The sequence below is a fragment of the Vombatus ursinus genome, unplaced genomic scaffold, assembly GCF_900497805.2.
Source record: "Vombatus ursinus unplaced genomic scaffold, bare-nosed wombat genome assembly UNPS02015175.1, whole genome shotgun sequence".
Taxonomy (NCBI): Eukaryota; Metazoa; Chordata; class Mammalia; order Diprotodontia; family Vombatidae; genus Vombatus; species Vombatus ursinus.
The window spans coordinates 16,126,214-16,134,724 of NW_020954953.1; the positions used below are offsets into that span (position 1 = coordinate 16,126,214).

General features: G+C 35.9%; 1 protein-coding gene across 1 annotated transcript in view; it reads left to right on the plus strand.

Moving 5' to 3' along the window:
- The first annotated feature begins 217 nt into the window (after positions 1-217).
- LOC114031542 (mu-type opioid receptor) overlaps positions 218-8,511 on the plus strand; it is a 45,354-nt gene continuing 37,060 nt past the window's right edge. Inside the window, exon 1 of the mRNA XM_027846681.1 lies at positions 218-516. Coding sequence (XP_027702482.1) covers positions 218-516 — 299 coding nt within the window. The remainder of the gene's footprint in view (positions 517-8,511) is intronic.

Below are 8,511 nucleotides of genomic sequence, written 5' to 3' on the forward strand. Positions count from 1 at the left end.
GTGTGTGCACGGGATGAGAGGGGGCTACTAGTAGAAGACAATGTCAAACGTTTAGAGCTCCCCCTTTTTTTTTGGCTTTGCTCTCTTCTCTCTGCTGCAATTTGGTTTCTTCGCGAGCAGCAAGAAGAACGGTGGCGGCGGTAGCAGCAGCAGCCTGGTGAGACTAAACTGCGGCTTTTACCTCGCGAACTTGGACTCCTAGACCGCCGTCAGAACCATGGACAGCAGTACCTTTCCAGCCAATTCCAGTGGCTGTTCTGACGCTTTCTCTCTCACTTCCAGTTGCTCCCCAACACCTCCATCCGGTGCATGGATGAACTTGTCCCGCCTGGATGGCAACCTGTCCGACCCGTGCAGCGGTCCCAACCGCACCGATCTGGGGGTTGGGGGCGGCAGCCCGTGTCCACCGACTGGAAGTCCTTCCATGGTCACCGCCATCACCATCATGGCCCTTTATTCAATCGTGTGCGTTGTGGGGCTTTTTGGAAACTTCCTGGTTATGTACGTGATTATCAGGTAAGAAAGCAGCCAGTGGCCCAAGCGACGGGTTCACTGGCCGCGAAGGCAAAAAGAGCACGCTTGAGACACTCAATCCCATTAGTCAACTTGGGGGAGGGAGGAAGCCTGGAGGTTTGGCGGTAGGAAGGGAGAAGATATACTGGGGAAGTAGGAGAAAGCAAGGTGGGGTGGGGAGTGGAGGGAAGCGGTGCACGATAAAAGGGAAAGCTCACTTTTCCGTTTCTCTGCCGAATTAAGTAAGAACCAAAATTTTGTGAAAGTCAAAGGTGTGCTGGCAAAAGACGAGCAGCAATTGAAAAGCATAACCCAGGACAGTGCTTTCTCACTTAGAGTTCAATGGAAGCAGAGGGAGAGCTGCTGGTGAAGAGGTAGAGAAGTAGCTTTCCTTGTCCTGAGCTGAAAGAAGAGTGACTTGAAGATAATGGTAGTTGAATTCTAGTTGTTCTTCCTTAACTAGAAAGTAGGGGAGGTTTAGATTTCCCAGGTGTGATCTTGTGAGGTGACAAAATTGTCACCTTTCCCACAGACATGTTCCATTCCACTGTCAACCTTCCATCATGATCCACAGCCCCTTACCCTTTAAGTCCATGGGAAGACACCTTGTATTTAAGTTCGTCCTAGAGAGCTTTATTTCAAACATTGATTTCTGTTGTGGACAAGCATGTTAGGATGTTGTTGTGAGGATCATTGATGCCAGAGAAATAGCCAGCTAGCAGCTCCATTAGCACTGGAAAAGTCTGCATGAAAGTCTCACGGAATAAGGAAATCTTATGAAGGTTTCACCGGTATGGTTCATTTTTTAATTTTATTTGTTTTTAAGTTTCTGAAAGAAATGAAACCTTTTGGAAATAACAGATCAGTGCCAAACTTCTGCTGCTTCAAGTGCCAGAGAGTGTTACTAGAGAGAAAATTCCAAACTACACTTTTAAAATTCAGTGCATTTGTTCAATGACCTAATCTTGAGGTCTAATTTATGTCTGATCAACTTCCTGTTCAAATAGAGAAATTCCAGATGTACTGGGAGAAAAGACCATATCTTAGCAGTGTGTCTGTATATATTCAGTGCTTGGATGGTGCTGTGGCTGAGGGGAGTGATGAAAATGTTTTACAACTTACAAAAATTTAATGTTAAATATTTCTCTCAAATTAACATTTGAATACCAATTCCTGATTTGGTGTTTTTAACCATATTATATATGTATATGTGTGTGTATATATCTATATACATATATATAGATATGTACTGAGTATGACATTTAAGATTTACTTCTAATGTTTGCTTTAACCTTTCAACAGATGATAATTTGCCTCAATGAGGATCTCTAATCACCTAAAAGTGATTAAAGAACACTTTCATCTCCAAAATGTTAAAAAAAATTGCCTAGAATAGTTCTTTCTGTGCTTATATATCACATTTCTTTAATCAGTGATTGGCTAAACACAAAATTAATTTCTCTGATCTTCTAAAGAGGAGTAAGATGGCAGTAACATCTCCAAGAAAAGAGCACCATCTATTGAAAGTAATACAAACAACAGATGGAATGATACAAAGAATTGAGAGGAGAAGCCATCTTTTAAAAAGTTAAAATAACGTTAATCTTGCATATTTTAAAGTAAAACTACATATCAAAGAAAAAAACCAAGGAACTTTTAGAATCTACACTAAAAAAAAAACACAAGTTTCAAATAGAAAGGAGAGATGCATAGTAATGAAATCAAATAAAGCTAATAGAATTATGAGATTTTATAGTTGGAAAGTACATTACAGTCCATTTTACAGTTGAAGAAACTGAGGCACAAAGAGATTGAGTAACTAGCACAAGGGCACAGAGTGAGATGGCACTGAATTATTCTTAGCTCTCTAAAACCACTCTCAGTTCACTTTTTTATTTACAAGGGACAGTGACTATTTTTATCCAAATCAGTGAGGATTCACCATCAATAAGGATCCAGATCAGTGAGGATCAAGCAGTAGGAATGATGTAGGAAGGAATTATCTCATATTGAAACATCACAGGAGCTGAACAGAGAAAATCTCAAAGCAACTGACTGAATATATGGAAATTCTCTCATCCCACATATGAAATCTCCCTTTTTGTGACTCTCCCTGTCTTTTCTTAACCCCCCTTTCTCCATTCTCAGCTGTTCTTTAAATTCTAAAGATAAATTCCACAGAGAAGGAAATCTCTGTGAAACAGCTAAGTTAATGCTTTTCCAGTTTGTGAGGATGAAGCTTCAAGTTGGGTAAGTTTGTTTCAATGGAATCACCTCAGAATGTTTGTTGCCTAGCAAGGGGGGTATCACTGAAGCTTGTAGAGAAAGTGATATTAAGCTCTATACCCTCCAACACTCAATAAGGTCACAGCTATTTGGAAGATCACCCCAAACAAAAACCCTCAATAACAACGAAACTTAACTGCAAGAATAGATTTTTTTTTACTTTATTCAACTGATATTTAAGGAAACAAGTTTACAAGTATTTTGATCAATATTTTATAGGATTAAACAAATACCTGATAATAGTAAGAGTGCAATATAAAACCAAAGGAAATAAACATTCCCTGTATACATTTTAATCGTGAAGTAAATGACAAGAAAACATCATAGAACACTGTACTCAAATCAATAAGGAAACGTAGTAGCACACTAGTGATGCTGTTGTGCAGCAGAGATAAAATCAGCACTTTGACAGGTAGAAGTAATAAAAAATACTGACTCTAGTATTAAGGAAGTATGCAAATGTGGCTTTAGATGTTTTACTAAGATACTGAGTGGCAGGGGTGTTACAAGCACCACAATAATAATAATAATAACAACAATAATAATAAATTTTGTATATTTCATTCTTTTGGTGAAATATTCATTTCTTGGTAGTATTTTTAATTGTGTAAATAGTTCTGAATGATCTAGTAGTTCATCTTCTGGCTTGTGAGTAACTAGAACATCTCAGTACATTTGAGTGACCTCTTCTGAGAAAAAGAAAATAAAAGGAACAAATGTAGCTCAAATGACTATAAGGATGAAATATGGTAGTATCCTTTTTCATATCTGTTCAAATTCCCTACATTATACTGATTGTGACCAAAATTAATGTAGTGGGAAAAGCACTAGACTCAGAGTCAGGAGGCCTGGGCTTAATCCCAGCTCTGCCACTAATTCCTTGCATGACTTTATTCAGACCATTTCTTATCCTCAAACCTCAGTTTCCCCACTATAAAATAGCAAGAGAATATTGAGCTATATGATCCCTGGGGTTCCTTCCAGTCCACAAGTTTCTTTATTCTCTTTTAACAAAGATCTTAAGTAAGTAAACACAAGGTTATATTTTTAAAAAGTAAAATAAAAGGGACACTACTCCTGTCCTCAGGATGATTACAAACCGTAAGTCAAAAAGTGAGTCATGATATTCCTTGTCCTTGAAATATTTAATAAAAACATGCTCCATATCCTGCAACAAAAATAAAGAACAAATGTCCAGAGAAAAAAACATATCACAAAAATACCATCTAGATCAGGATTTCCTGATCCAAACTATACTTCAGGCCAGCAAAATTCCCTACCATGGACCCATGCCATCATCCATGACCTCAGAGTTATTAGAGGGCAGGAAACAGAGGCTACAAACTGGGGAGAAAGAGAAATCCAGAGCAGGGGAAAAGCTATGCTTTAAAAGGAACAGGGAACAAGTGAAGGATGACTCAATTTTTTCAAGTTCATAGGATTCAAGAAGGTCTTATGGTGGTAAAAGTTTTACAGATTAATCAAAAATTAATGATGGTGCTGCTGGTCTATGTTGGTCCATAGGACAGCAGTTGAGAAAAACTGATCTGGGGCCATATCAATTCAGGCAAGAAGAGTATTTCAAAGAGGAATAAACATTTCAGTCACTGACTTGACAGCAGAATCTAATCTTTAGAACTTAGAAATTTATCTTTAAAATTTAAATTCTATGAGTGATAAGTAAAATGATCAGACAAAATGATGTATTAAAATGTCCCTTCTAGGAGATGCTTCATTTCTTCTGGAAAATATCCAGCTGTCATATCAGGTCAAAGCAAAAGTTTGGCTTTTACCACAATCATTTTAAAAATTGATGTAGTTGCAGTCACATTTTAGAGAATGACAACAATTACCCAATAGAATATAATTCACATGTATAAATATCCCCAGGAAAGGCCATCTATTCTGTGATTTATTTTTTTCCCCAAAAGATTTGCCTGCTTAGCTATAGACAAATGAGTTACATATAGATATGGAAATAAGAAAGCAGGCCCCTTCTACATTTGTTTATTAGGAGCTCAAAATTTCCAGTTATATTTTAAAGATTGAAGATTAGAATAGGGTATCATATACTTCTTTGAATTATGACAATGATCATGATTAACAAATCCCAACAGAATACTACCAGTCAGTTGGGAAGGGAATAAATGCAGTAAGAGGCAAAGTCTATGTCTACACTTCATTTAGAGACAAGCAAAGCAACTATATTCTCTCAACTATTCATTTATACATCTTCATACATCTCCCTTTACATTTCACACATACACACAAACACACACAAACACACACACACACAAACAAAATAGATTGAAAACTCCTCAAGGGAAAGACTTGGGTCATATTTTTAACTTTGTATTCCCTGGACATAACACAGTAGCTTACACATTGGAGGTACTTAATAAACATTTGGTTTATTAATACACATAGCCTCTGAGAAGGTGATTCTATAGTCTATGAAGAGTGGAGAACCTACATAACTACTCATTTAACTTGGACAACATAACAGCCAAAAATAAAAGAATCAAATAATTATCTAGTTCAGGTAGTTGAAGGACCACAATGTAAATTTATGTTGCCTTAATTTCTCAGATAATTATTTAACTTTACTTTAGTTGCACATAATTGATCAGTTGTTATCATCATTGTGTATATGTATATGTATATATGTGCATGCATATATGTGCATATACATATATACATATATGTGTGTGTATATGTATACATACACACACACACACACACACACATATATATCAAAGCAGAACATTTTAAAGAGTTCTTCAGGAAAGCTACATGCAAGAATTACAAAGACTGAGGATTTTTTTCCCAGAAAATATGGAAAGTGTAGAGAATTTTATCATGACCTCCACAGAGTTTATGAAAGAGGTTGAAATATTTGTGTTGGTATAGTGACACTAAAAAGAGTTTGAGGTTGAAGGACAAATGCTAAAGAGGCTTTAGTTGATCTGAAATATTTTATCTATCTCAGATAGACTTCATCAGGTCTCTGCGGCAACAATGTAAAATAGTCCAAATATAGATGTGAGGCTTACTTTGTACATATATTCATTCAATATAAGTGCCTTTTTTTTTTATTGTGTATATATACATACATATTTATATATGCAATTTATTTAGACAATGCATGAATTAGTTAATTTCATTTTGTAAATCTAAGCCTCAAAATAAACTGATCACAGGCTAAGGTACTCCTAAGTACAATTTGATACTTCATCATGAACTCAACTGTTTTAATATCGAGTCACCAAATTTTTATTGGCCTTATATTTTATTGAATCATTATTAATATAAGGTATGAAATATAAGGAATTACGCAAGATTCTACAAAGGATACAAAAATGAGTATGATATGACGTTGGCATCAAGGATTGTACAACCTAGTAGAGTAGATAAAATAAGTTCAGAAATAACTATGATACCTGTCAGAATATAATATTATATTGGAGATTTTTTTTTAAATGATGTGAGTTAGAGCCAATGTTAGAAAGTGGAATTGAGATGACTTAGGGAAAACTTTATAGGGCATGCAAACTCCAAAATTTAGGATTTAGGTAAAAGAGCATTTGAATTGGACCTTTTAGGTAGGTTTTTGACATTTGGTAACATGGATGAAGGTCTTTTCAGATGGAGAGATTTACATAAGTAAAGTCATGGCATGTCAGGAAAGTATAGGCTTTTTCAGGGTTAATTATTTTAACAGGATCATGGGATCTATAGGAGGAGTAGTGGAAGAGAAAATAAAGAAGAAAGCTTGTGGGGATCACATTCCATAGCCTTAAAAATAGATTGAGGAGCTTGGGTTTTATTTTTAAGCAATTAGAAGTCATTTTGAGAAATCTGTACCTTAATTTTCTCCTTTCTAAAATAAGAGCATCAGACTGTTATCTCTAAGATCCCTTAGAATGCTATCATCAATAACCAGTCATTATAATGTAGATGTCAATTATTACTTCAACTAAGCTTCTGTTACTTATTTTGAGTATTAATTGACCCCCCCAAAAAAATGATTCAGTTTATCCATTTACTTGCCTGCTACTTGACAACTCAAGCCCCTGATGACTTTTCTATTTCTTTTCTGGATTGAAGTGCAAAACCATCTGACTACACTGGTTCTGAAATGCCTTTGCATGCAGGCTTATGTTGAAGCGATCTCTTCCCAGCACCAAAGAATAGATTGTTAAATTTACAGTATAAGCATTTACACCTGGAAGCCAGCAAACGCCACAAATCAGAGATTGATTCATTGTTTTATTGATTGTCTAGACTTTAAAAAATGATGGAGAAAAATGTTAATAATTTAAAAGTCTGTCAGGTGTGTGTGGGGGGAGGTGTGTGGGGGTGTGTGTATGTTTGTATGTACATTATGTGGGGGGGAGGGCATCTTAGAAAGCCAGTTGTTAAACAGTTACCACTGAATGCACGTAATGTCACTATCCAGTTGTTCCTAATTCATTTACTCAGAGCTATTCCAAGAATATAGATAACACAACCTAAAAGAATAAAAGGCTAAATCCTTATCCCCTTTCAGAATGTATAGAAATCATTCTACAAAATAAATCACGAGGTAATAAAGATAGGTAGGTTTCTTCAAAGGCACTGTAAAAACATGTAAGGAAGGTCCACATTGATATGTGATACACTATTAAGATAGCCATTATGCTTATTAGCTGTGATCTGGATAGGCCATTAAAATGATTAACCTAAATGTAAACACATTGCTTGACTCCATTTAGACACAGGAGTAATTTCCCCAACATTAATAATACAATTTTTTTATCACCACACGACAACATTGAGATACTAAAGGGGATGATATTTAATTAAAGAAGTCTTTTAAATAAATTTGGGACTCAACAAAGGAATGTTCCTCATAAAGAAATGGTATCATTATTGTTTCCTCATACATTACACATGTTATATTATTTTAAAATAGAATGCTTTGGGGGCAGCTAGGTGGCGCAGTGGATACAGCTTTGCCTTGGAGTCAGGAGGACCTGAGTTCAAATGTGACCTCAGACACTTGACACTTACTAGCTGTGTAACCCTTCGCAAGTCACTTAGCCCTGATTGCCTCACCGAAAAGCAAAAAATAAAATAAAATAGAATGCTTTGAAATAAAATAAATTGAACTGATTTACTTATAGTTCCCTGAATATACCTCATGCTTTCTCACCTCAACATTCAGGGTTCACTTCATCTCCTCCACCTGAAATGCCCTTCCACACTCCTCTCTTCCCATTCAAATTCTTTTCAATCTTCAAGAACCTGCATAAATCCAAGGGTGGATGGAAGCTAACTTGCATTGGCTCAAAAAAGCCAAATGCTGAATTCTGAGTGTGAGCTTTTGCACCTTGGAAATAAGCAAACGCTACAGATACTGGGTTTGGTTTATTGTTTTATGGACTTTCTAAACTTATGAAAGTGATAGAGAAAATATTAATAATGCAGATAATAATTAAAAGTATGTCATATATAATTTTTCTTGGAGGGCCAATTGGTAGATGTTTACCAGTACATCGCCACCTGCGTCCCTTTTCCTTTGTACATAATTCAAATAACTGAATGCTCATTTTTGAAAGGGAACTACTACAGCATATATTCTCTGTACCATTCATTTAATCATTTATTACATACTGCTCCAGACTGTTGTTGTTGTTGTTGTTGTTGTTGTTGTTGTTGTTGTTGTTGTTG